Source organism: Postia placenta (assembly GCF_002117355.1).
Source record: "Postia placenta MAD-698-R-SB12 unplaced genomic scaffold POSPLAscaffold_4, whole genome shotgun sequence".
NCBI classification, from domain to species: domain Eukaryota; kingdom Fungi; phylum Basidiomycota; class Agaricomycetes; order Polyporales; family Adustoporiaceae; genus Rhodonia; species Rhodonia placenta.
The window spans coordinates 1,510,384-1,534,981 of NW_020169835.1; the positions used below are offsets into that span (position 1 = coordinate 1,510,384).

The following is a 24,598-nucleotide window of genomic DNA, read 5'->3' on the forward strand; positions in this document are numbered from 1 at the left end:
AGACGCGAGTTCTAACGAGACGCGACGCGACACACGTGATCATGGGCGTGTCTGGAATTCGAACATTGATCGCGTACGGTCTGTTATCTCGCGACGCGACACCCTCCATAACCAGTCTGGGGACTGCTTCATCTTCTGTGCTCATCCTGGACACGACATACATGCGTGATAGGCCCAATGGCCGCAGGAAAAACACTGTACGATATTCTAGGCATCACGCAAGGCGCGTCAGCCGATACAGGTTCGCATTATGTCTCCTTGAGGGAATCTGCTTCGGTTTGATGAGAGATCCAGTCCGCAAGGCGTACAAAGTCAAGGCGCTTGAAACCCACCCCGGTGTGTAGGATCCCATGCAAAGCCCGACAACAATGATCTAAGCAATGCGCAGACAAGCTACCACGCGGAGCGAGAGAAGCAGAGATCGAGGCTGCAGAAGCGCGTTTTAGAGATGTCGGTCCCATTAGTTGTCAGATCATATCGTGGACCGGCTGAAGCATAGTGTCCACACTCAGGTCCGCACTGCGTTCGATGTTCTCAGTGATCCGGCTAAGCGTCGTGTAAGTGCTCTTCACGTCCTACACGCGATCGTGACAATCACACTCAGCATCTAGGCTTACGACAATGGCCTCAACTTCATGCGCACCCGTGTCAACGTTAACGTGAACATGAATGACATGCAAGCCAAGCTGGCTCGCGAGCGGGCTGAGTGGGCTCGCCAGGCCGAGACGCGGCACCAAGAGCGCATGAAAGTGTTGCGTGAGGAGATGCTCGCTAGCCAGCGGCGATATCAAGAGACAATGGCAAAGGCAGAGCTGCGATACCAGGAGCGCATGCAGGCCATGGAGGATGAGCTGCGACGCAAGCGAGAGGCTGAGCGGCAGGCGGAGGGCAACATCAGTGAGACATACGACCTCGCTGGTGAGATGCTGCACGAGCTGCGACGATTAAATCCAGAATGGGAAATCCGCAGGCAGGAGGTCTTACGGGTGAGTATTACGCTCTTGATAGGCTTGGCAACTTACCTCGCGCACGCCAGAAACAAGCCGAAAGACTCAGCAGAGAAGAAAAGGCTCGCATGAACGTGTAGAAATGCAGTGTACCTCTATCGGGCGCGTGCGCGTCGGCTAGACTTTATTCTGGTATTTATTGGACATTGCTCTATCTCATGTTGATCCCTGCTGTCGTTGACACTCGCTGCTCGTATCTTGTACATCAAGTCGCCCATTTCCACACTATGATCCCGTCCATTCCGTATGTCTCCGAGTGACTGGAGGTGAGAATGCGGGGCATGATGCTCATGTTAGATGTGCGATATGGTCGTTAAGATAACAAGACAACACTCACCTACGTAGACCCTAAAGCCTTCAATCTACTCTGTGCTATCTTACCTATATCGACCACTGCTCTTTCTAGCTCGTCCTTCCACTCCTTTGTGCCAGTCTGCACAACTGCTATGCTGGACGCGGACGGCTGGCCAGCACTCAACGACGGCTCGACACCCAGTACGCCCTCCATCTCGTCTTTGATCGCTGCTCTTGATCGCCCGTTGACGAATGTGATGTAACGCAGGCCCGGGTATACATGCTCATAGCACGCGTTCAGATGTGCGAGGCGTGCGAGCACCTCCGGCGGCGTTGCGGTCGCAGCCTGCTCCTTCGCGCTCAGATGCGACAAGCCCTTGACCTCGCCGATGCGCGGATGGCCCGCGATGAATTGGGCTTTGAGATCATCGTCCCACGTCGCGATCACGTCGAGGGAGGCGTCTATGAGTTCTGAATAGGAGGTGATCGGGGTGGAACGCGATGCTATGTGCGAGACGAGACCGGGAACGAGTTCGGAGAAGAGAGTCGGCGTCGGCTCGAACAGAATCGCCAACGCCTGTGCCAGCGGGCTGTTGGGGTCTGCGGTGCTCGACAGTACATGTTCAATTGGAGGCAGAGAAGTCATCGTGCAGGCTGAGCTCGTTGGAACGGCTACCGTGCAAGTTTACGTATACCGAGTCGGAGATAATGATATTGAAATCGAGGCGGGATGTGGAAGTGAGGCCATAGTGGGATTCGATTGGCGCCCGCATCCCGGTGTCATCGGGGCTGTTGTCACCTTTCCAATATCGGACATATATTTGCACGCTGTATATTATGTAATGAGGTCTACTTGCTTAAGTTTCTCCTTGTTCTTGAGGCAGGAAAACCTTCCAGAGGCATGCATTGGTCGGGTCTTACTAAGATTATGCCACCAATGTATTTGAGATAGGCATACATAAGAAAATCTAACCATACCTACCGTACATCAGTTAGAATGTTGTCATAACTGCCTTTCTGCTCCGTCATGAAGTTCTACAGCTTCTTGCATGGCGATTCTGGTTATTTGTATAGACACACTTGACAACTCTACAATTTCGAGGCTAGCTTGAACTGTCGAAAGCCTCGTTGAATGTATTCATTGTACAAGTCCGAATATGGTAATGATAGGAGCATTGCATCATAACACGTCTTCCGAATCCGACCAGTCGAGCGTATGGCAGTCACCCGGGCCGGCATCATGATTACCCTTTACCGTTTAGGTTCTTGTAATATGGAATCGAAGACACTCATCAGACCCCGGAGTCCATTTACAGCATCCCGCGAGCAGTGGGATCATGATGGAGGTGTCCTCAAGGTGCCCAGAACAAAAGGAGCTCTGGCTGTGTGTGCATGTTTGCGTGTACTTACCGTACGTAGCTTGGCATCTGCCTCGTGCCCGCAGCCTGATCCTGCAGCCCACCAAGACGCACGTATTATGAAACGTTCCGTCGATGCAGCCTCTATGCTCTCTGGGGATGACCTGTCGGACTACGACGTGATCTCGGACGGACACCGTTCCCTCGAGTCGAGCATCGCAGACCTCAGTCACGTGGACGTTGAAGCCGCGGATATCCATGAGCCCCCACCGCCACCGGCTGCACGAGATCGCTTTGACACGGTATCACTGAGTGCAGACGACATACAGAAGTATGTCCGTAAAGCGGTACCTTCCATCCCGGGCCGCAGGTGGTCTGGAGACGGGACAGTGAGGGTATATGTCGATGGGATCTTCGATCCGTTCCAAGCAAGGTAAGCACGCGACAACATCTCCTCCTTACAGCGTTGCACGGAAAATAATGGGTTCGTTTGCGCTACAGAGATGCACTACAGTTACGACAAGCGAAGCTGTCGTTACCCTGTGTGCATCTCATGGTCGGGGTGTTCGTGGATGAGCTCTGCGAGTCCCACCAGATACCGATCATATGGCCGCACGTGGACAGATGTGAGGTGCTCCGGCACTGCCGCTGGGTAGACGAGGTAGTGCCCGACGCGCCCTGGATGCTTGATGACAAGTTTCTGCGGGCGAAGCGGATCGACTACGTCGCCATTGATGAGGGGTCAACCGTCAACCCCGCTTATGATGCCGATCGGTTAAGGGGCTACGACCTTGTGAAGAGCCTCCGTATGTACCGCTTGTATCTCCGCCCATTGCGCACTCTCAAGAGATTCTCTTTAACAGGAAGGGCGATCCCGATCAAGAGAACGACGGTATTGACTCCGATTGAGCCCCGCGGCCTATCCGTTTTCATGGAGTCGGCCAACGGAACGCTTCGAGGGGCGATACCTACCCGCGCAAGGCCCCGCTTCTCTGTCGACGAGCCGGACCCGGATCCGTTCGAGGAGCCCAGGACGGATGAATTTGGAACAGGATATGGAATATAGTCGTTGTCAGATTAGTTGTATCGAGTTGCCCAAATACCCTACTTACGCTATGTTCATTATCTGTAACTCTGCGACGTGTATTGATCTGATGGACTCTATCTTAGGATGCTTTGTTCGTACCACTTACACCCAAGCAAAGACTCAGCTTTCCAAAGAACACGAACAAGGGACTCCCAGTGTCGGAGATATGGCAGTCAAATTCATACCGCTAGGCGCCCATAGCATCATAATCAAGTACAAACTATCACCGAACGGACATAGCCGTTGCAGACATCGACGCCCCTTTCGCATTCGATCCATGTCTGGGCATCACAACTAGGAAATTTCCGGCTGTAAAGAGCGGCTGTTTTGGAAGGCGGAATAATGTATGTTTGGTTCCGACGATGCGGATGTTCCAGAGCCTCGATCAAAGTGACGTGCGACGGAATGCGTCCCGATTCCTGCATCCACCGTCCTATATCATGAGGCTGAAGGCTGGGACACAGCGACCTCAATCACTTAAAGCTGTAAGACCTGCACAATACCCTGAAGTACATACTACCCGTTACATCCCACCATGACCAGCCACGACTGCGCCCCCTGTCCACCGCTACCCGTCGAGCTCGTCGAGCAAATTATCGAGCAAGCTTGGTCTTCTCCTATGACCAGAGAACAGCGAAGCACGTTGTTCCTCACCTTCTGCCACATCAACCGCACATGGCTGTCGCTCTTCATCCACATCGCTCTGCGGGACGTCCACATCGGCTGCCCCCTATCCTCCGAGGACTACCTCCGCCTGCTCAGGGAGCGGAGACCAAGCGACCCAAACAACGACTTCGAGCTCGAGTCTGCGTCAACCACCGCGAACGCCCTCTGCCGCTCCCTGACGTTCCGCGTCGGCCACGACACGCACCTGTCGATACCGAACGCCGAGCCGTCCGTCCTCCTGTACTCCATCGACAACCCGTCTGCAAACGCCATCTCGAGCACCCTGTACATGGTCAGCACGCTCAACTACCTCCCCAACCTCCGGCGCGTCTCCATCGAATACGTCAACTGGGGCTTTGAGGACATCCCCGAGCAAGGCCGCCTGCTCGCGTTCCCTGACCAGGTGACGGACCTGCACATCACCTTCACCTTCACCAAACCCGCCCTTGTGCGGCTGGCAGACACACTGCGCACCCGCTACTCCCGCCGCTGGTACGCCGGCGGCGACACTCCAAGCATCCGGCGTCTCTCGGTCTTCGGCGCACCCATGGACTTTGTGGCAGAGATGATCGAGACGTGTCCGAATGTGGAGACGGTGGACCTTGACGGATCCGGTGGCTTGGACGCTCTCCTGCACATCCCCGAGAGCTTGCACACCCTGAACCTGCACATGCCTTCGTCCACTCTAGGGGAAGCGGAGATTGGAAAGTGGAGACTGGACGCAGCATTGAACATGGGGCTGTTGAAAAGTCCGAGGACAATGCAGAGGCGACTTGTATTTCATTCAGGAGCGCCAGATGCCACCGCATGGGAAAAGGCGAGAAAACTGTGCGCAGACCACAATGTGGTTTTAGTACATAAACTGTTGTAGAACTTACATAGCTGATCCTGCACCGCTAAAACCTGGTTTGACATTCCGCGTCGTGCTGCAGATATCGCCGATGAAAGGAGGAATTTGCGTCGTGTGGCTGGCCCACCTGATCAAGACTCGTCAAGGACGCGGGTCGAAAGCATGACCATGTCAACCTGCTGGCCATTAGAGGGCCCAGGTGGAGTATACTGCTACCGCTGGTCGCGTGAACTGTTTATTATGCAGAGAGACAGTTCCCACAGCATATCGAGAAGCCATTCCTTACTTATGTAAAGTCGAGGCATATTGGCGGATTATAGAGCCCGTACAGAGGGGAAAGACGGGGGCGGCCGGTCCGGCGTCTAGCAACAGACACCGGATGCGCCAAAACCGAGAACCGGTGGCTTCGAAGTCTGAATTTGAACGGGCAGAGGAACAGCAGAAGCGGCCTGAGAGAGATGGTTGCGCCTGTATGGAACTAGACTGCCTGTGTCTAGAGGGGGGCAAATCCTGCCAGAGAGATAGTCCAGAAAGTCGAGTGCCTTTGCAGATAGCTCGGCGACCGCTCGGGCAATCCTTGTGTCCAATTTGAAACTTATCCTGGGCTGGGCCAGCGACCACAGACGCGGCCGGGTGACAGCAGTGCCCAGGCGATATGCGACAGGTGTCGTTCGCCGTGGCTGTTGTGAGTTCGCAAGAGGTGTCTACAGCCGGATGGTGTGATTGGCTCGGGGGCAGTGGCCCGGAAAGGGCATGAAGGAACGGTCGCCGTGTGTTACGTAATGGGAGTACTGTACGGTGACCGGACGGGTACTCTCTCTCCGCAACGCGACCATGGCCAATCCTGCCTCGTCTCCCTCTTCGCCACTATCTTCCGGCTATCCCCCTTCTGTCTTTTCCCCCTCTACCGGCGCACATTCACCGCTACCGCACAAGCCACGCTTTTCTTCTCCCCGCGCATTCTCCTCCCTCGCAGCCCTCCACCATTTTTCTGCCTTGCGCTCAACAAACGAGGCGTCCGCGCGGCCAATGTGTTTCCAGGGGCCTGTCAGGACGTGCCCGTGCGGCGCCGTAATACACGGCACTGCCCCCCTCAATTGCGCAGAGTGCGCAAAAGAGTGCCCCGGCAGCCCTTGCCCCGTCGAGCTCGAGCTCAGTGCCGACTGCACCGATCAGTGCATCGTCGTGCCCTGCAACGACGCGCATCACGACGCAGCCCCCTGCCCCGTAGGTACACCCGTCGAGGCTTGCGAGCCCTGCAGCGCAGAGTGCCCCGACCTTGATCAATTCGTACGTCGTAGACAGCGTCCAGTGCTCGCATGGACTCTCACGCCCCTTGATAGTTCCAATGCTGCTCAGACTACCATGGATACTTGCCAGAGTCCAGATCATTTCCATCGGACTTGATTCCCGCCCAGAATAACTTTGCCTTCGATAATGCTTTCGCGGCATTCCTTTGTGCATGCTCGGAAGCCCAGCATCTAGACCAGGTCACCGCAAGCAGTGATAGCTTAAGCTCGGCAGCATCGACGCCGCAGCTATCTCATTCGCAGGCCAGCAGTAGTATGAGTACCGGCCATGCTGCATCTGCAGCGCCTCAGCCCAATCCTAGTCCAATGTTTCAGCAGCACGGTCTGAGCCCGCACACCGTGTCGGCTATGCAGTCGATGGGCATGCCGCACTTCTTTCCCGATTCGGAAGCAGCGCACTCGCCACAGCCCCAGGCGCTGCCGTACAAGTGCCAGTGGGCGGGCTGTCCCGTCTCGTTCACGTCGCTGGGCGAGCTCGTGGGGCATGTCAACCTGCAGCATCTGCGCCTGCCGCCAGCGTCGGAGCTGTCCCCGGCCATCCCTGTATCCCAGCCTGTTTCCGTCGCCGCATCAACGCAGCACGCCGGCGCCAACCCGCTGTCGTGCTTGTGGGCCGACTGCCAGATTTACCCGACACCCCAGTCGGTGCCTGGCCCGTCGTCCGGCAATGCGGAGGACACTGCGCTCGGGATCCTTGCCAGCCATCTGCTCGAAGACCACCTCGGGCTGCACATGCGCGCGTCGAAGCAGGAGGACGTGTGCGCGGGGACAGAGGCGCTCTCCGCCGAGACTGGTCAAGCGACGTCAGTAGCGCAACCCTTCCCTGTCCTGTCGTCCTTCCGACCCTCGCCTTCCCCCGGCTCGGGCACAAGCGAGGCATCTGTCCCGGCGCACGGTCCCCCGACGCCGCTTCCCGAGCACGACTGTTCAGCGCCCTCTGCTCACGACTGTAAATGGACGGGGTGCGCGCAGACATTTGCGTCTTGTGACGCGCTCACGGCGCACATCACTGCTGCGCACGTCGGCTCTGGCCGTGCGCACTACGATTGCTACTGGGAAGGCTGTGCCCGCCACGGCGACAACGGCTTCTCGAGCAAGCAGAAAATTCTGCGCCACCTCCAGGTGCCTTTCTCGCTCGTATTGGGCGCGTGTATCGTTTGTTCATCAGAGTCTCGTATCGTAGAGCCACACAGGGCATCGCCCATTCCAGTGCAAAATATGCAAACAGAATTTCTCAGAGGCAGCCACCCTCGCGCAGCACATGCGCCGCCACACACAAGAAAGTAAGTGTTTCGAGGCCCGCTCCCTTCATTCAGATTCTGACTCTCGCGGCCTGGCTCCAGAACCGTATGTCTGCGATTTCCCTGGCTGTGGCAAGGCCTTTGCGATCACAGGCGCGCTCACGATACACAAGCGCACGCACAACGGCCACAAGCCGTTCAAATGTTCGTATTGCGAGAGGTGCGTGGCAGGCTGCGCGTCCACGCAATGCAGCCGCATGCTGATAGCGCGGCAATGCTCCAGGGCGTTCGCGGAGTCGTCAAATCTGTCGAAGCATGTGTGTATTTATTTATATCGTGCTATCGCGGTGATCGTGCCTTGACATGCTACACGCGCAGTTGCGGACGCACACGGGCGCTCGTCCGTATTCGTGCACGGAGCCGGGGTGCAACAAGTCGTTCGCGCGGCCTGACCAGCTCACGCGGCACCAGAACGTGCATCGAAAGAAGCAGCAGCCCGACAGTGCCGTCATCCTCGGGGAGGCATAATGATGTCTCGCCTCCGGAGGAGCCCATATACGAGGGAGGGGGATGAGCAGAGTGTATATACAGACCGAGAGTCCTCTGTATTTGTGCAAGAATGGCAGATTAGCCAGTGAATAATGGGACGCTTACGGCGCCGCGGAGCACATCAACAGCAGTCGTCATAGCATGCTGATGTAACATGGTAGTTCGTTCTCTCCGAAGTCGACAAGGCGTTATGCTCGGCTTCAGATAATTCTACTGGCCGCTCGTAAGCGTAGGTGCGCGTAGAGTGCAGTTATACTAGACCAGAAAATCCGGGTTAATCGCCCGTCCAGCCAAGCCTCCTCAGATCTTTCCTGCACTCTTCCGTCTCCCTCCTTACCCTTGCCATGTCCTCCACGAGCTGCGCGAACCCGCCCTCACGCCCGCCCACAAAGCCCAGCGCGCCCTCGTACGCGGCGAGCTGCGCGTCTAATGCGCGCTCCTCGTCCTCTTGCGCACGCTGCTTCGCACGGAGCTTCTCCTGCGCCGCGGCGAGCGCGCGGGCCATCGTCGCGCGCGGGTTGGACGGTGCCGCGTGTCCGTAGAGCGCGATGTGCGCGCGGGCGCGGAGGACGGAGAGCTTGAGCAGGGCAGCCTCGAGTGTGAGCGCGAGGACGTCGGCGTGGGCAGTGCGCGCCGCGTCGAGAAGGGGGGGAAGCGTGGCGAGGGCGGCAAGAAGCTGCTCCTCGAGACGAGGGTGGATCTGTGTCCCGCGACGAGTTGTGAGTTGTGAGGAGGGGAAACGGGTGTGGGGCTGAGAGTGCAGTGTACCTCGTTGATCTGTGTCACGAGCGTTTGGACGCGACTGCGGTGTTCTGCCAATACGGAACGCTGCCGAGATGTCTCTTCTTTCCGAGCGCGTATTCGCTCGGGAAGCGTGAACGCAGACTCGATGCGGGTCTTCTCGTCGGATTCTTCTATCACGGTGGTCAGTCTGAAGGCGCGCATGAGTGTTGCTTGAAGGGGCGTTACCATTTTCAGTGTCATAGAAGTCGAGAATGGTGAGCAAGGTGCTTTTCATCTCCGCAGCCAGCTCAATTTCGTACTGCGGAGGCGTCTGAAGAACGATACACGGCCGATAGCATGATATAGAAGACGTTCCTGCTCACAGGCGCTGATACTCGGCTGAACCTTCGAAAGTCGATCTCGGACAGGCCACCAGGAGCAAGGGGCTGTTTGCCAATGTTCCCCGGGTGCGTCTCGGTGTCATGCTGAGGTGTGTCTGAGCAAGGGTCGTCCAGTAGAGAGATAGCGGAGGCATAGGTGAGCCCGTCAAGCACGGCACTATCCTTGCGCTTGTGTGCCACTTGCTGGAGATGATCATGAAGGATCTTCGCTTTGAGGTATGTCCTCCTGCTGTCAATACCGTCTGATAGCTGATGCATCCCCATATTAGTATGTGTCGCAGGTTTTATCCCTGAGTAAACTCCTGCCTGTGTCTGCGTTGTCATGAGGGGCTGCGCGCGTCGAGAGCCACACGTCGGGAGACGCGTCGGGGCGTACAGTGCAGTGGCACGTGACAAAGTCGCGTGCCTGAAAACACTACGATTGATCGGGCCTGGGATGGAAAATGATGGCGAGTTTTTCCCAGTGCGTTACGGCAGGCGCTTAGGGCAGGGCATATGGCTCTGCGCCACTGGCCTCGTCCAGCTTAGCCTGCTCCCTCTCTCTCTCCCAGGCCGTAAAAGGTCCCCTCGCACGGCGTGCACCGTCTGCGCGACTCAGCTTGACCACCATGGCAGCCCCAGACCAGCTCTCTCCTGCGCTCTCCAGGATGGACACCAAACATGACTACATCGACGATAGTATCGATGCTCAGCCCACACTCGTTTCTCAGGAAGTCGTCGTCGATCCTCGCCCGCCGCTCGACTATACCTCGCTTCGGGCGTTCGTGTCAAGTCTCCGAGTCCGTTTCGTCAGTATATGGACCAAACGCTTCGTCCTCTCCCTTCTGGCTGGGCAGCTGGTCTCGCTGTGTATCACCTGCACGAATGTCACGACTACTGAGCTCGTGGATCGCAACTGGTCCCTGCCCACGACACAGACATGGTTTCTGTGAGCGCTTGTGGACCTTTCGTGCGAGACGAGAACTCATTGGCAATAGGTACTTCTCCATCTTCATCGTGTATACACCTTACACCATTTACCAATGTAAGCGTGCCGTCCGATTTGGAAATAGTGTTCATGCTCACGGAATACTTCAGATGGGTTCAAGGGATGGCTGAAGATGATCTGGAAAGATGGCTGGAGATGTAAATGTCGCACCCCGTTTCCTCGATGTCCGCTCACATAGGCTCCAGACATCATTCTCGCAGCTTGTGATGTGGAAGGAAATTTTCTTGCCGTCAAGGTATGTCACTATCCACATCTCGTCTCTCCTCGGCTGATCGCGCGTGCAGGCGTATAACTACACGACCCTCCTCTCCTGCGAGTTGCTTGACGCGTGGGCGATCCCCTCCTGCCTGTTCTTCTCCTGGCTTTGGATGCGGCCGCGCTACAAGCTATCACAGCTCCTCGGCGTGCTTGTCTGTGTCGGTGGGCTCGGCATGCTTGTCGCGTCGGACGAGCTCACGGACAAGGACTGGCCCGCGCTCAGCCGCGCGAAGGGCGACGTGTTCATGATCGTCGGCGCGACATTATACGGCTTCAGTGAGCATCCATGCCTATGCCTTCTCCATCCCGCTTTTGGAAAGGCCGCTGATTACATGCTCCTGACGTCCATCTACAGCGAACGCAACGGAGGAGTTCTTCGTGCGGAAATCGCCGCTCTACGAAGTTGTCGGCCAGCTGGGCATGTGGGGCATGATCATCAACGGCATTCAGGCTGCCGGCCTCGAGCATAAAGACATGGTCCAGGCGACCTGGGATGGCAAGAACAGTGCGTGACCCACAGGCTCGTCGCCTTTGATACTTAGAGTTGACCCTGCTCGCTGCAGTCGGGATCCTCGTCGCGTACACCGCGTCAATGTTCATTCTCTACACGGTCGCGCCGATGCTGTATCGCATGGCATCGTCCGCGTACTACAACCTGAGCATCCTGTCGAGCGACTTTTACGGGCTCCTCTTCGGGCTGTTCCTCTTCGTGCGTTCGCTCTTCCTACGTCCGCCCCCAGATGCTGACTCCGCATGCCCAGCACTACCGGCCATATTGGCTTTACTTCCCTTCCTTCGTGGTCGTCATCGTCGGGCTAGTGATCTATTTCTGGAGCGCGCCGCGTATGTTTACTCAACGTTTCGTTCTTTCATTCGTATCTGACTAGATATCCTGCAGCTGAATCTCAGGGCAAAATTGAGCCCCGCGCGCCCGAATACGTCACTAAGCGGTGCGACCCCTTGCCCTTCGTCGCGGGGCAGGTGTGAAATCATCACCTGGACGACTTACGACAGACAACGTGTTATGATTTATATGTAGCGATACTAGAAGTTTGGTTGGATTGATTGCTGACTTGCTGGATCTTGACTGATGGGACCCGACTGTGTCAATGAACGTGTATATTTCGGCCTCTAGGGGTTTCAAGGCCGCTAGCTAAACATCGATATTGACAGTACCAGATCGAAACAGAACCTATTCAAGTGGGACAACAGTGTCCCTAGTCAGATCTACGTGAAACGCCCCGCATTTATACGGATACTGCTACAACAATGTTCCACAGCAAAGAGAAGTTTGTCCATGAGCAGTGTGAGGAGGCATGAAACGACAGGAGATCCGGAAATAGTAGTAGTATGCCGTACATAGTGATAGCTTGAACAAAACTGTCAGACCATATGTCTCGGCTTCGTAGCTTGCTCTTTGGCCTGTTCTGCCTGGGCTTGCTGCTCTCGCTGCTTCTGCCACTCCTCGAACATCTTGTATTGCTCTTCCTTGAGGGCCTGGATCTGCTGCAAGTGTTGCTCACGCTGAAGACGTGCTTCCGCCAGTTTCTGAAGTAGCTACATCAAGTCCGTGCTTGTCAGGCTCCACAAATACGAGACATACCGTCTTGAGACTCCGCACGGTTGCGAGGACCGAGTCCAGTGTGGCTTCTGAAAGCTCGGCGATCTGTCCCTCGAGGCACGGTCGGCACAGTGCCCGCAACAGCTAGGGAAACTTGAAACTCACAGTGTCGGTCGCTTGCTTCCCAAGGGCTTGCATCCGCTTCAAGTCCTCGTCGTTACGATCCGAAGGCATGGGCGTCGGTGGAACATGCGGAGGGAAGGCGCCGTCACGCGACAGCGGCGGGTTCCCCCACGACTTCCATCCCTTCTCTGAGTTCCAGGCCCAGCCCCACCTCTGCCGGTCGAGTTCGATCTTCGAGGAGCCCGCAGCGTCGTCGGAAGTGACAGGCGTCAAGTTTGCAGGAACAGGGCCGGGCGGCGGAGCGTACGCCTCGCGCGGGATGCATTTGCGCCAGCAGTGCTGTTCCCTCCACTCGTGCGCTTCGTGCGACTTGTGCCAGAACGTAGCGACAGTGGCGCCGATGGCAAACCACACGATGCGCCCACCGCGCCGATGGCGGAAACCGTGCCAGTGGTGGTGCGCGTAGGGATGCATGGTCCGGGAGAGGCTGATATGAGATGTGGTCTTGCGAGATGGTAGGGGTGCAGGGTGGATATCGCGGTGCTGGTTATTCGCTGTGATACTGAGGGTATGGGTGCTTGACGGTCCTTTATATCCGCAACAATAGGCTGTGCTGCATGCGCCGGCCGAGCGCTGGCGTCAGCAAGAGCAGAGAGGAGCAGGGTTTGAAGTAGGCCGACGGTGGTCGTAAGACAGCATCGCTCCGGTATTAGTTGGCCTGTCGGCAGCGGAGGACAAGGCAAATGTTGCAATGGCTATTATTGTGCCTGGTACGGGGACGCGTACTCTCGGCAACGTCGCGGGGTCGCGGCATTCAATGCAGGTCACGTGGAGAACGTGTCGCGTCGCGTCGGCTTCTGTCAGTGTCAGTGTCCAGGCTCGCGTCGAAAGCAGAATATAAGAGCCTGAACGCAAGGTGTTGTTCTCACAAGATTGAAGTTTTTGGTAACGTCAGGTAATTGTGCTGGGGCAGGTGACGGCTGCGCGTATCTTGGGAGCTGCCGACGTCAGACATTCAAGTGGATACTATAGAAACGTCGACAACGGCCCCGTACGAAACGGACTTGGGGATCATCACCAGGCTGAGGAGAGGCAAACGTAGACCATAAGCTCCTTGGTACAGGTGCTTTTCCCCGTAAGGCCGCGAGCGAAAGCGGCCATACCAGAAGCAGAACACTAGCAGAGCGGTTACTCGTCGTCATGAAGATTACGGCAGGCGGGCTCTTGTGAACACATTGAAAGGCACAAGACGTGATGAGCTGACATCAAGGGGGCGATTACATCCCAAGTGCGACGTATCGCGAGACGAGCTGAGCGCCATAGATTTTAGCAAAACCAGTGTAATTGGCGTCGGTGCACGTTCACCTAAAGTGCTTTATAAAGACTTTGTGCAAGCTAGAAAGCAGCGGGCCAGAAGATAGTCCGAGCCCAAAGTTTGAGTACTTCAGAGTACTCTGGATATGAGTCTGAGAACAAGAAGACGACGTCACCTATTGCGATGTTAGATAATTAGATAATGATAAGGTTTAATGATACCTTTGTAACAGCAATATTATTAATATGCACCCGCTGCACGGGAAGTGGCTCGCGAAGCGCTGAATACTACATCGCACTATCAGCGGACTGGCGTCTAATTGCTTTTCATGCAGTTTCACTTATTTCTCAACACAGTCTCACCTTCATGCCATTATTTATACATATATTCGTTTGCTGCATGCCTGCCAGTGTTCTGAGACCTTGATGACGAAGTTTGAAGGATATTGGGGTGACTTACAGTCCTTTCAACAAGAGGCGGGCAAAAATGCAATGAGCCACATTCACCGTGCGCATTGAAAGGACCCCGAAAGTAGGGTAAGATAACCTCCTTCTTAGTTAGAACGCGTCATGTGATAGATGTTCTAACCATAATAGGCAGGCAGCTGGGCCTTTTTTTCCTTTTTTCAAGTCCCCTTCTTGCATGGTAGACGAAGAGCGATGCACTCGAGCAGGCATACACAGTTGAGTAGGCTTATTCTAGATATCATTCGTCATCAAGTACATGATGGGGTCGCTCTGGTAAGTATATTAGCCCAAAATCTGCCTCGTTTTGTCCGCTGCGCTGCATTGTCAACCCGCATCGTATCTGCTCGTGATTGCTTATGGCACTGGGATGTAAAGGAGTCCGAGTCAGTGGCAGATAACGAAGTCGAATAGCGTAAGTCGCCAGGAGTAGATAGCATTGAATGAAAGCAGATTTTGTGTCACTATCTTGGGATACTGTATTCATGAGTGCGTTGAGCGAGAGTGAGGAAGGCTGACTCGTAGCGCGACGCGCTCTTGGGCAGCACATGTCACGTGCCTGCGGCCACACTCTCTGCACGCAGCAAAAACACATCCGACAGTGGCTTCTAAGAGGAGTAAAAAATTCGTTTCTTTTTGTCAAAATACGACTATATTCAATCTCATTCATCTTACAGAGTGATAGGACATGAAAGAAACTCTTGCAGGCGTTATTCAGAGATACAGCGAAAACGGCGCAGAGATTGAAATCAGGCCCCCCGGACACCGGGGGGCTATCCACTTCTCAGGTGGAGCATATCCCCGATCTCAATCTCGCCCGCCTCTTGCCTTTCAACGTAACACCCCGGGCGCTTGCATATATCCTTTGTACTTGTTTGTTCCAACTGAAAGCCCGGCCTCAGCCCCTTTAGCCGATATATGTTGGATATATGCTCGCTTCGCTCGCAATTATTATCTTTACCTGTTTTAGCTGGTAAATTAATTCTAGATAAGACCCTTATCCCTGACAAAGTTTAGGGATAACCCTATCCGAGGTTGCTTTCCACGTCCACGCTACTCTGAAAGGCAGGCTATACCATGGCCACTGCACCTGATGACAACAATGGTGAGCTTCGGGTGTTCTTACATTTCTTCATGCTTTCATGTCGCTCCGGAGGCAGGAATGCACAGAGCCGGGTCGAAGGGTCTCACAGGTGACTGCCCCACAGCCACCTCATCCTGCGTTTTTTCAGACCACAGACGATGGACTCATGGTGCACCGTTCCTCCTGCGCCATGCATTCCTTCTTTCTCTAGCTAGCTAGTGCGCCCCGTTGCCGCCGCCCGTCCAGACCGTCTCGTGCCGGATCCGTACTGACAGAGCTCGACCGCACATTGCGCACCATATACTTACTCCGCCGTTCCTTTCATTCTTACAGACCGGTACGCCGACCGCTATCACTCGTCACGTCACGAGGGGCGGGACCGTGAACACGGAAGGCACCGCGAGGAACGCGACCGCGATAGGGACAGGGAGCGCTACGAGTCCCGCCGTCACGGGGACCGTGGTGGTGGTGGCGGTGGTGAAAGGGACCGCGGTGACAGAGACCGCGACAGGGAGAGGGACCGCTACGGAGGCCGTGGAGGACGCGGCCAAGATGACCACGGGCAGAGGCGGCCACGTTACGACGAAGACCGCCGTCGTGACTACCGAGGCCATGAGGATCATGGAATGGGACAGCCAGGCGGCCACCGCGGACGGCCTCCCCGAGACGATACGGACGGCGGCGACAAGAGGGGACGAGGTCGCCAGCGCGATGGCCTAGGGACGCCGGAGAGGAGGTCGCCTACCCCGTCTGATGCTGCGCCTTTGTCTCAGAGAAAGAGAAAGGCAAGTGGTTGGGATGTGCATGCACCTGGCTACGAGCAATACACTGCAATGCAGGCCAAGCAGACAGGTACGTTACAGTTCACATGCATGCGTCAACGCTGACGTTTCGAACGAAGGTTTGTTCAACCTACCGGGCGCTAATCGAACCCAGATTCCGCCCATCCTCGCCATCCCGGGTCTTCCTCCTCCTTTGCCTGTACAGAGCTTTGGTATGGGCATCGGTGGGAACCCGAATTTGTCCAGACAGTCCCGTCGGCTGTACATCGGCAGTATAACGCCAGACATCAACGAACAAAACCTTGCTGACTTCTTCAATTCTAAAATGAAGGAGATGAGTATCGGTACTGGTGCTCCCGGTAATCCGGTCCTCGCGGTCCAGTGCAACTATGAGAAGAACTATGCATTCGTTGAGGTCAGTGCCAAATGTGACGTTAGGACGATATGAAATTGACTGACTAACCAATGTTGTCGACAGTTTCGCAGTGCTGAAGATGCTACAGCAGCCATGGCCTTCGATGGCATCATCTTCCTCAATGGACCCCTCAAGATCCGTCGTCCTAAGGACTATGGCGGCCCTGAGTCTATAGCACCTATGATGCACGTGCCGGGTGTGGTTTCGACTAATGTGCCAGATTCAATCAACAAAATCTTCGTCGGTGGGCTGCCGACTTATCTCAATGAAGAGCAAGTCATGGAACTACTCAAGAGCTTTGGGGAGCTGAAGGCATTCAACCTCGTTCGGGAGAACGGAAACGGCCCGTCGAAGGTGAGATAACTTTGTCCCGAGTCAGCCAAGCCAGTTCTTAAAGGTTACTTTCGTTCACAGGGCTTCGCCTTCTTTGAATACGTCGATACTGGTGTGACAGATGTTGCGATCCAATCATTGAGCGGCATGGAGCTCGGAGACAAGTACCTTGTCGTCCAGCGTGCCTCAGTCGGTGCAAAACCTGGTCAATCCCCCATCCCTGGCATGTACGACCAAGTGGAAATCCCGAAGCCCATTCTGCCCGCTACAGACGTGGACAACACCGACGCGCGGATCCTGCTGATGCTGAACATGGTTGTCACCGAAGATCTTACAGACGACCAGGATTACGCGGACCTTTTCGAAGACATCAAGGAGGAATGTTCCAAGTATGGTGTCGTTGAAGACCTCCGCATCCCCCGTCCCGTCAAGCGCGACAAGGGCAAGTGGGGCGAGAGCGGACACGACAGCGCGATCGCGGCCCAGCGCATCGACGAGGCGTCCGGTGTAGGACGGGTGTACGTCAAGTACCGAGAATCGTATAGTGCCGCCCAGGCACTAAAGGCGCTCGCTGGTCGTAGCTTCGCGGGCCGTAGTATCATTGCGACACTGTTGTCGGACGACAGCCAGACCACTCCTCCGCTGAATCTGATCTTCGCCCCACAGCCCGAGGCGCCTCCGCCGTTGCCTCAGGACTGATGCCTTCCATCTGGACAATGACACTCCTCGGCAAATCTTGCTCTCATGTATCTAGCTCTCGCTGTATGATATGCTGTTGTATACGGCCATACTTTGTTTGCGGCATGGACATGGACGTGGTGTAACCACCTTGTCACAGTAAGTTATCTGCGGGTCTGAGCACAAGATGAGTATTTTTTAGATCGCGTTCGCAGCGTTCACAGAATGCTTCGAGAACGCCAATGCTTAGCCGTAGCTTACCTCACAGTAGTAGGTGGACCGTGACCATGATATCCGGCGCCCGTTGACTATCGCCTTGACGGTTGCCAACAGCCTCGGCTGTACGTGCCACCGACGCCACCTTCTCGAGGCGCAGATTTTTATACATTGTGACGGGAGGGGTTTACAATGCCGACATCGAGAGCCAGTTGCGCTGTCTGATCCGACCCTTTCTTCTCGCTCAGTTTCCAAGGCACACATGCGTACAGGAACGCTGAACGGACGCCGTCTTCTGGTCTCATATAGTCTCGTACCCAGACCCTCCAGTTCTGCAACTCGCCATCGCGAGTGTCGGACTGGATGGTCTACACGGGACTTAAACTGCCACGATGTTCCTCCCCACTTTGACATGCTTTCACGCTGGAAGCGGCAGCGCTAGGGAAAAGACCACGGCGAGCTATTACAACTGCGCGATATGTAAAGATCACGTCTATCTGAGGTGTTTGAAGTACGGTGAACGTCATTGAGCTTATGGAAACAAACCTCGTTCACAATGCGTTCAATCATGAACCATTGCACACTGGACAGCATTCTACGATCATGATCGGTGATCGACTATAATACTTGTGCGCCAGAGTCATTATGGCTTGCATTTCCTTGCCATGCTTTTTTATGAGGGGCGCTGCCGTGCGACTTACCAAGTACTAACAGGTCTCTAGCGGCGGAGGAATTGCGGCTATTGCCCGAGTGTAGCACGCACTCACGTCTATTATACAGCACTCTCAAGTGCGAAAGTATGAGGCGCTATCAAAGAAGGGAGTATAATAGCTACGATGCTCATTAATCATAGGATGTACCGTACACCGTTTCTGTCGCATCTGTAACATTAGACAATGTTATCGTATTACCATTGACGCCTGTAAGTCATCTCTCGACATGACATTATCCTGGGAGCATCGGTGGGTCTCTCGCGGCCAGACGGGGAGGGATTATGCTCAGATCCTCGCGTCTCGGCTTCTGTTACTGACCTCGTAGCATCTATGCATGGGACAGACATGTTCTATCTCTGATGAGTCCTGATGCGCGAAAAAGAGCAATGCTGCTGGGGTAATTTTTGAGCGTGGGACCCAATGCCCCAGACGTAGAGGCAGCGCATGGTCCGCCATTGAATGACATCCTTGATGCGCTCGAATCGCCTGTTCACAGTCCATACACTGTGCCTACCCGAACCCCCAAGTCGGCAGGCGTGACCTGCCGCCAATCAGGGAGCAGGATAACCCGGGGTGTACGCAGGCCGACCAGCGAGTTTGGCCCGATCAGGCAGGGCATGGCGACTTGGGGCGTCTGTCGACTGTCCGGGTACAGGTGGTCTCCATCGACTTACCGAGTGCGATTGACGGTTGTGCGCCCAAAGCGTGGCAACAACCACCGTGGATCGATTCTGTCCCCAATTGTCATGGAGTTTTTCCGGGCATGTCACGGAGGCTTTTGGATCCATCAGGGGGCTATGCCGTAAAGTTGGCGAACGCTGACGGAAGTAACACTGGCTCAGAAGCAGGACAGAGACGCTGATGATGATCCTGCTGTAGCGATCGGTGAGAAGATTCAGGGGACGGCGCACCTCATCAGATCCATCTTTTATGGTATTGGCGCTCTTCCCCCGTCTGACGAGCCGGATCACGCAGATCTCGTCAGCGCCCGCAAACGCGCGCCTTGATTGCGTCTCCCGCCGTCCCATAGGGGGTATCTCCAAGTGACAATGAGAACGCACAGGAAAACACACGCGGTCCTGCCAAACAAATCACGATAGCCAATCAACCGAAGGCGCTGCCGCCGTAGCAGCGAGGCTATGTACATACAATACTTTGCACGCGATCATGGAGGCCTCCAACACAGCGAAAGCGAAAAAGAATGGATAAAGCGCAAACAGACCTGCAACCCCGTGTGTGCCCGCTGAACCGAGCGCCTCTGCGCGCTCGCGTCCCGGGTCCCGCGCGGCCAGCGGGTGACGAGCTTAGTGTACACATGTACACGCGCCGGACGACGGGCCAGCCACAGTGCCGCAGATGATATAATAATAAACAAGAGCGCCTCCGCGCTGGGGTCGAGCTCATACGTTGTAGTCGCTCGAAACGCGCGGCTTCACAGGCTGACCCATGTCATCCTCCTTCTGCACCACTCGCGTGATGTCGACGGCGACAGGCCGCATCACGTATGAATGGTCCACAGGTCCGCGGCGCGATGCGATGCCGCCCGCAGAGGACGTGCCCTGCGACTGGTGCGCCGTCTGCGCCCATCCGAGGCTGACGCGCACGTTGATCATCATGTATGCGACGCCGGCGACCTGGCAGAGCGTGTCCACGAAGGTGTACTGCAGGTTCGAGGTCACCTCGTACGAGATGAAGAACGCGACGACCCAAGCACTGTGTTGCGGCGGAAACAGGAGTAAGCAGGGGAGTGCGACGTGAACGCACGAGACACATACGTGTAGATAGCCGCACTCTCGACAATCGTAGCGAGGACGCGCTACGGACTCAAGTCAATGACATACTCCCGGCCTCGGGCGAGAAGTCGGGCGCTCACCATCAGGTTTCCGCCGCCGTACGTGTTGCCGGACCTGCGATTTGCGCGCCAAACACGCCAAGCAATCAATGCTGATCAGAAGGAACAAGCAGGTTAGGCGATGCATCATAGCACATGTTCTCATGTCATGTACTCACTGGAGCTGTATATGTTCGTACTGCTCATATCAAGGATTGATCAGTACATACACTCGTATCGCCGTAGACCGAGAGCAACACGCACGCAAAGGTGAAGGAGTAATCCGCAGCGATCCACTGCGCAGCCTTTGATACGAAGATAGTGTTGCCGGCGCTGAGCTGCGAAAGCGTGTACACGATGCCAACACCAGACACTATGCAGCTGTCAGCGCGTGCAGTTGATAGACCGCGGGACAGGCACGACATACCGCAGAGACCCAAGACAGCCATGCTAGGGATGATGATCACGTAGTAGTTGTAGCCCCAGACCATCCAAAGCCGATACACCTTTGAGTTAGTAGATTGAGCATCTGTGTTGGGAGTGCAGGATTAGAATCAACCTACAAACAGGACATCGGAGGTGATGAGCGTCGCGATCAAGACGGCCGTCTTCACCACCTCACTTGGCTGTGAGAGGTTTGCGTAGAAGAGCAAGGGTGCGGCTCCACCCATGTAATTGATGAAGGCATCAAAGAGGCGAGTAACAGTGAGAATCCAGTGCTGCACAACGCACACAACATGAATACACATTGGGACTTATTGCGACCATGCACTTGGACCTACCGCTGTTGTGGTGCAGGAGACGATGACCGCGCCGAGGAATACGGGCGTCATATGGGCGCGCAGTCTGCTGGAGCCAGCACCAAGGGAGCCAGAGATCCGTGCCTCGTGCAAGTAGAAGAAAATCCCGCTGAGCAAGAGGAACATGCCGTAGAGCAGACTCTCGATGGGCACGGTGGCCATGTTGGCACTGATGAGATCGACCTGCTTCATGATGGATGCCTAAGTGAACAAACAACCACGCAGAGGGGGTGAAGGAGCCTCCAAAGAAGAGAGGCAGGAGAGGGGGTATTTCAAGGGATCGGTAGAAAGTGTGTTCGGAAACGTATACCGATAAATACGGGGCAGCGGACGCGCCAAGCTCGTATGGGGTTCGTGACTATTCGTGCCAAAACAACTGCTGATCTTGTAACCCTGACAGTTTGACAGGGCCCGATGGTAAGCGAGATCTCCCGGGCGGTCTGGTCAAGCTGGGAATTCGCAGAAGTCTGCATAGCGCGTGCGCAATGATCGATGCAGACCTAGGTCCAGGAGGCCGCAACAGAATCCGGGAATATACATCTGCCCGATTGCAACCTGGACACAGATATTGTCAGCGTCCGGTACCTTGGCTCAATATAACTGAATATGAGGATTCCGTACAGCATGGCCAGAAACCCCAAGCTCAGATCAATACCAACCGGAAACATCTGTTGGAGGGATTTACGAGGGACTTTGAGCAAGCGCGCACAATGTCCGGAGGGGAAGAATACGCACCCAAACGCTCCGTCGGGCTCTTCTCACGGGGCCCCAACAACATTGATGCCCGTTCCTTTCGCCGGCGTTCCATATTCGGCCTCTACCGGCAATCGCACAGCAACGCAACAGTTTTGCACAAATGGCGTCTACCAAACCACGGCGGCCTCTCTGAAATTCAACGTTGCAACATTTGCGCAGCCAACGGTCGTGGGAATCTGAAACCTCTTCAACTGATACCGCGTCTAGTGCTGCTGCCTAGCGAGCTTACACTCGAGACCCCCGTACTTACGTTGCTTTCGAAACATGTCAGGCGTTATTGCCTCCCCTGCGCGCGCACGGATCTTATGTGAGGTTGCAACGCTCTAGCCGCTACGCCAATACGTCGAGCGCGTCTGCGGTGGTCGTGCACGTAGCGCGAGTACCGTGCCGTGATTGAACGGACAATCCAAGCACTACTCCGAGAACCTGGCCCCATGTCTGCATAAGCAGCAGTTCTTCATTCGTTATGCAAAGAGATCGACGCAGATCCTTGGTCTCGCTTCGTTGAAGAAGTGGCCAACACTTCCTTCGGCAGTCAGCATTCCTGATGACTTCTGAAGACGCCGCTCTACAGGGTCGACCCAAAAAACGAATAGACCCTCTGGAGCGGCGTCAGAAGTCGACAAAAAAGCGGTATCTTCGACTGTTGGAAAATAGAGACTATCATCACGATGCGATCATCGGACACTACACAGCTTGATGCTTCCACGTCTTCGTGGTTTGTACATATGTCTGCATATTTGTGTTCCGTTACACTGTGAATCAGTGATGTGTGGTGCGTCAAAATCAGTCAAAATGAGGACACATACGACGATCTTGAAAAAGACGACCTCCGCTCGGGATGCTAGTGCAGCTTGCGTACCTGTGGTCACCATGGGAAGACACTGTGTATAATCATGCTGCGGTAAATAGCCATGTTTGCAGAGGCACTGGGAGCGGACGTGGAATATAACTTGCCAGAAGGGTCGGCTGAGGACCTACCCGGGGGCCCTCACGAGTCGACGCACGATAAGACGTCAGAAAAACAAGCACAATGAGACAAGGAGAGTAATATGTGCAAACGAACGACGGATTACCACATAGGCCGTAGAGTAGGTCGAGTAAGGAACGGACGTGAAGCAATGCAGAGTGCAAAGACACGGTTACATCGGTACTGTTTTTGGCGCGCGGCAGTCGGAATAGCCTCGACGCCGCGGAATGATGTACAGTACCGTACATGTGCGCGTGCGCGTGTCCGACAGCTGGCACGCCGAGCACCTGTATGAGGCAGCCAGATCCACCTATCCCGTTCCATGTGTGGTCTAGGTCAAGTCTCGGGGTGGGGGGTACGCGGCAACGGATCGCAGTGCAGAGATAGGCGGTCAGCCTTGCATCATACGGGGCCGGTGAAGTCGCTCGAAGCGCGCTTGACGGGTTGGCCCAAGTCGTCCTCCTTGTGCACGACCTGCGATATGTCGACCGCGACGGGGCGCATCGCGTACGACTGCTGCGCGGTGCGCCCCCCAGGGTGGGACGTGATGCCGGAGGACGTGATGGACGGGTGCGCGCGCTGCGCCCAGCCGAGCCCGACGCGCACGTTGATCATCATGAACGCGATGCCCGCGATGGGGCACAGCGTGTCGATGGCGGGGTACTGTATGAGGCTGTCGGACTGGTAAGCCGCAAAGAAGAAAATGGTGTAGGATCTGCAAACGCGGAGTTAGCCTCGTCGTGCGGGAGACGAAGCAAGCAGGCTGACGTGTAGATCGCGGCACTCTCCACGATCGTAGCAAGGACGTGCTAGAGGTGAGTGGGGGCGGTCAGGCGGATTATCATCATGCGATTACCAAAAGCCTACCATGAGATTGCCACCGCCGTACGCTGAGCCCGTGTGCTGAAGGACGCGCCATACTCGCCATGCAATACCAGCTGCGTCGAGGGAGCGTGTCAGTGTGCGCACACAAATTAGTTCAATCGGTCAGGCTCACTTGAGCTATAGACGTTTGTGCTAGTCGAACATTCTTATCAGTTTATTCTGTCCGACCACACGGGAGAGAAGACTGCGACATACACAAACGTGAACGCGTAGTCGGCTGAGATCCATCGAGACAGTCGTGCAACGAACACAGTACTCGTGCCGAGCTGCGTCAGCTCATATACGACACCAGGTCCCGCCACTGAAAATAATTCCTGCGTCAGAGAAAATGTCCCGCACACTAGTTCTGGCCGACATACCGCAGAGCCCAAGAACGGTGCAACAGGGGACTATGATGATGTAGTAGTTGTGACCCCAGACCGTCCATAGCCGGTAGATCTTCACGGCCCAAGGTGAGACATTGGTGCGCTGAATTTGATGACGACATACTCACAAACAAAATGTCCGAGATGATCAATGTGGCAATAAGGAAGGCCGTCTTCACCACCTCAGTCGTGAGAGAGAGGTCGGAATAGTATAGTAGAGGTTCCTGGCCATCCAGGAAATTGACGAACGCGTCAAACAGACGAGTCACTGTCAGTATCCAGTGCTACAAGGAACGGTCATGATACGGAAACAGTTCAGAAGATCAAGACACGCACACCCGTTACGGTCAGGATAACGCATAATGACCCCAAGATGACCGGAGTGAAGTACGCCAAAACCGAGACCGACCCAAACGAGTTTGACTGCTGCGACGCGATACGGCCCAAGTGCAAGTACATCGAGCTCGCAGCCAGTACGAGGAAGACACCATAGAGCATACTCTCCACCGCGACGGTGGCCAGACTTGCGGTGATTAGGGTGAGTGTCATGGTGGGGTGTCCGGACCGTGAGTTGC

General features: G+C 55.4%; 11 protein-coding genes across 11 annotated transcripts; 7 read left to right on the forward strand and 4 right to left on the reverse strand.

Annotated features, from left to right (window-relative positions):
- Window positions 1-177: 177 nt before the first annotated feature.
- On the forward strand, window positions 178-990 carry POSPLADRAFT_1045357 (hypothetical protein; the record flags this gene model as incomplete). The annotated part of the gene is made up of 5 exons (XM_024478733.1): window positions 178-241; window positions 295-336; window positions 472-557; window positions 612-918; window positions 971-990. 5 exons carry the CDS (start codon window positions 178-180, stop codon window positions 988-990), a joined length of 519 nt encoding a protein of 172 aa, XP_024341061.1.
- Window positions 991-1,344: 354 nt separating this feature from the next.
- Window positions 1,345-1,947, reverse strand: POSPLADRAFT_1045358 (hypothetical protein; the record flags this gene model as incomplete). Its single annotated transcript, XM_024478734.1, has 1 exon — window positions 1,345-1,947. One exon carries the CDS (start codon window positions 1,945-1,947, stop codon window positions 1,345-1,347), a length of 603 nt encoding a protein of 200 aa, XP_024341062.1.
- Window positions 1,948-2,805: 858 nt separating this feature from the next.
- POSPLADRAFT_1137734 (hypothetical protein) lies at window positions 2,806-3,725 on the forward strand (the record flags this gene model as incomplete). Its single annotated transcript, XM_024484825.1, has 2 exons — window positions 2,806-3,092; window positions 3,161-3,725. 2 exons carry the CDS (start codon window positions 2,806-2,808, stop codon window positions 3,723-3,725), a joined length of 852 nt encoding a protein of 283 aa, XP_024341063.1.
- Window positions 3,726-4,281: 556 nt separating this feature from the next.
- On the forward strand, window positions 4,282-5,582 carry POSPLADRAFT_1045391 (hypothetical protein; the record flags this gene model as incomplete). The annotated part of the gene is made up of 2 exons (XM_024478742.1): window positions 4,282-5,106; window positions 5,559-5,582. The coding sequence occupies 2 exons, from the start codon at window positions 4,282-4,284 to the stop codon at window positions 5,580-5,582; spliced, it is 849 nt and encodes a 282-aa protein (XP_024341064.1).
- Window positions 5,583-6,291: 709 nt separating this feature from the next.
- POSPLADRAFT_1137311 (hypothetical protein) lies at window positions 6,292-8,341 on the forward strand (the record flags this gene model as incomplete). Its single annotated transcript, XM_024484780.1, has 8 exons — window positions 6,292-6,552; window positions 6,606-6,643; window positions 6,875-7,379; window positions 7,491-7,694; window positions 7,756-7,855; window positions 7,916-8,033; window positions 8,097-8,130; window positions 8,192-8,341. 8 exons carry the CDS (start codon window positions 6,292-6,294, stop codon window positions 8,339-8,341), a joined length of 1,410 nt encoding a protein of 469 aa, XP_024341065.1.
- A 221-nt stretch (window positions 8,342-8,562) lies between these two features.
- On the reverse strand, window positions 8,563-9,569 carry POSPLADRAFT_1137363 (hypothetical protein; the record flags this gene model as incomplete). Its single annotated transcript, XM_024484784.1, has 4 exons — window positions 8,563-8,617; window positions 8,731-9,062; window positions 9,131-9,293; window positions 9,469-9,569. The coding sequence occupies 4 exons, from the start codon at window positions 9,567-9,569 to the stop codon at window positions 8,563-8,565; spliced, it is 651 nt and encodes a 216-aa protein (XP_024341066.1).
- Window positions 9,570-10,133: 564 nt separating this feature from the next.
- On the forward strand, window positions 10,134-11,719 carry POSPLADRAFT_1045361 (hypothetical protein; the record flags this gene model as incomplete). The annotated part of the gene is made up of 9 exons (XM_024478735.1): window positions 10,134-10,414; window positions 10,464-10,510; window positions 10,564-10,611; window positions 10,660-10,709; window positions 10,759-11,008; window positions 11,088-11,237; window positions 11,296-11,441; window positions 11,494-11,575; window positions 11,631-11,719. The coding sequence occupies 9 exons, from the start codon at window positions 10,134-10,136 to the stop codon at window positions 11,717-11,719; spliced, it is 1,143 nt and encodes a 380-aa protein (XP_024341067.1).
- A 116-nt stretch (window positions 11,720-11,835) lies between these two features.
- On the reverse strand, window positions 11,836-12,961 carry POSPLADRAFT_1073839 (hypothetical protein). The gene is made up of 3 exons (XM_024482646.1): window positions 12,459-12,961; window positions 12,336-12,398; window positions 11,836-12,280 (listed from the first exon to the last, which is right to left on the reverse strand). Exons 1-3 carry the CDS (start codon window positions 12,888-12,890, stop codon window positions 12,116-12,118), a joined length of 660 nt encoding a protein of 219 aa, XP_024341068.1. The 5' UTR covers window positions 12,891-12,961; the 3' UTR covers window positions 11,836-12,115.
- Window positions 12,962-16,004: 3,043 nt separating this feature from the next.
- Window positions 16,005-17,508, forward strand: POSPLADRAFT_1179932 (hypothetical protein; the record flags this gene model as incomplete). Its single annotated transcript, XM_024488712.1, has 4 exons — window positions 16,005-16,131; window positions 16,181-16,476; window positions 16,540-16,830; window positions 16,891-17,508. Exons 1-4 carry the CDS (start codon window positions 16,113-16,115, stop codon window positions 17,506-17,508), a joined length of 1,224 nt encoding a protein of 407 aa, XP_024341069.1. The 5' UTR covers window positions 16,005-16,112.
- A 451-nt stretch (window positions 17,509-17,959) lies between these two features.
- POSPLADRAFT_1039351 (hypothetical protein) lies at window positions 17,960-18,620 on the forward strand. The gene is made up of 3 exons (XM_024477528.1): window positions 17,960-18,194; window positions 18,235-18,332; window positions 18,418-18,620. Exons 1-2 carry the CDS (start codon window positions 18,096-18,098, stop codon window positions 18,325-18,327), a joined length of 192 nt encoding a protein of 63 aa, XP_024341070.1. The 5' UTR covers window positions 17,960-18,095; the 3' UTR covers window positions 18,328-18,332; window positions 18,418-18,620.
- Window positions 18,621-19,816: 1,196 nt separating this feature from the next.
- POSPLADRAFT_1045365 (hypothetical protein) lies at window positions 19,817-24,572 on the reverse strand (the record flags this gene model as incomplete). The annotated part of the gene is made up of 12 exons (XM_024478736.1): window positions 19,817-20,129; window positions 20,192-20,232; window positions 20,290-20,323; window positions 20,427-20,431; window positions 20,478-20,620; window positions 20,675-20,753; window positions 20,811-20,966; window positions 21,030-21,156; window positions 23,860-23,972; window positions 24,018-24,047; window positions 24,152-24,307; window positions 24,360-24,572. 12 exons carry the CDS (start codon window positions 24,570-24,572, stop codon window positions 19,817-19,819), a joined length of 1,410 nt encoding a protein of 469 aa, XP_024341071.1.
- Between the last annotated feature and the right edge of the window lie 26 nt (window positions 24,573-24,598).